We start from the raw sequence: 1,270 nt of genomic DNA on the forward strand, positions 1-1,270 counted from the left end.
CCTGCGCCCAACTGTCAAAAGATGGGACATTTGGTGTCCTAGATACTTTTAAGATGGAACTGTTCTACACATAACTAAAGCAAACTTGAGTTTTCTGAAGTAATATGTTGCTATTGTGCTTAATAACACCCTGTTAAGGTCAGGTTGAATGAGGCTTTGAACAACCTAGTGGGTCTAGTGGGATGTGCTATGGCAGGAGGATTGGACCTAGATGATCTTTAAAGTCCCTTCCAACCCAAACCATGCTATGATTCTATGATTTTATGACATGCATCCCCTTGGGGTGGGCGACACTGCGGCCTCGAGCTCCATCACCCGCACAACCGGGCTGGTGCCCGGGCTGCGTTGCCCGGAGCTCGGCGCGGCTCCGCGTTTGCTCTTCATAATTCAAAGGGTGCATTAATGAACGGATGATGAGGTGGCTCTCAGCCACTCGTCGGTGGCTCAGGTTGGGCACTTCTGTGGTCGTTTGGGATTCATCAGATTTGCAGCTTTGCCCTGAGCTGAAGAATGTTAAAATGCAAATCTTGCCAAATTTTTTTAATGAGCTATGACTGCGTGTGGCAGGGCTGGGGGGGAGGGGAGCCGTGGCCCTCGCCCTTTGGAGGCCGCCTGCGTGTGCCGGACCGGTGACGTTTTGTGGTTTGGTACATCACGAGAGCCACGTAGCTGGGTTTGCCATCCCTTGTCTCCTAAACCGTGCTGTGCCACGCCGGGAGCTGCTGGTGACTTTCCACAAAATAGCCTCCGAGAGGTTTGCACAGGCTCAGCCTCCCCAATCTGTTGGGGGTTCAGGGATTTGGGCACCGATGGTGCAACTGCTGTGCTGGAGGGACGTGGTGTGATTTACTGTGCTGTTGCAGCATGAAGCATCACTCACCAGCTCGCCCAGGCAGCGCCTTTTCTAGATGTCACTAAAGCATCCAGAAAAGTGCCTGGAAGATGGATGTTCCTGGTGCTAAAACATGCAGGAGCGGGCAGCGTCCTGCCTGACCTCCCTCCGTCTCGTCCTGTCCTTGCAGCCCCGAGCAGAGCAGGTTGGCTGAGCTGGAGGAGCAGGCCAAGAGTGCCAAGAAGGGCATGTGGAGCGAGGGAACGGGCTCCCACACCATCCGGGATCTCAAGTACACCATCGAAAACCCCCGGCACTTCGTGGACTCCATGCATCAGAAGCCAGTCAACGGTAAGCTGGCACCAACTCACTGCTTGGACTTGTCCCTGTCCCCTGTCCCCTGCTCTTCCTGGCACCCTCTCACCCCAGAGAGCTGGC

General features: G+C 54.7%; 1 protein-coding gene across 1 annotated transcript in view; it reads left to right on the top strand.

Moving 5' to 3' along the window:
- SND1 (staphylococcal nuclease and tudor domain containing 1) overlaps positions 1 to 1,270 on the top strand; it is a gene marked incomplete at both ends in the record, with an annotated part of 6,775 nt that overhangs the window by 2,845 nt on the left and 2,660 nt on the right. Inside the window, one exon of the mRNA XM_009871051.1 lies at positions 1,023 to 1,183. Coding sequence (XP_009869353.1) covers positions 1,023 to 1,183 — 161 coding nt within the window. The remainder of the gene's footprint in view (positions 1 to 1,022; positions 1,184 to 1,270) is intronic.

This window comes from Apaloderma vittatum, unplaced genomic scaffold (assembly GCF_000703405.1).
Source record: "Apaloderma vittatum isolate BGI_N311 unplaced genomic scaffold, ASM70340v1 scaffold29056, whole genome shotgun sequence".
NCBI classification, from domain to species: Eukaryota; Metazoa; Chordata; class Aves; order Trogoniformes; family Trogonidae; genus Apaloderma; species Apaloderma vittatum.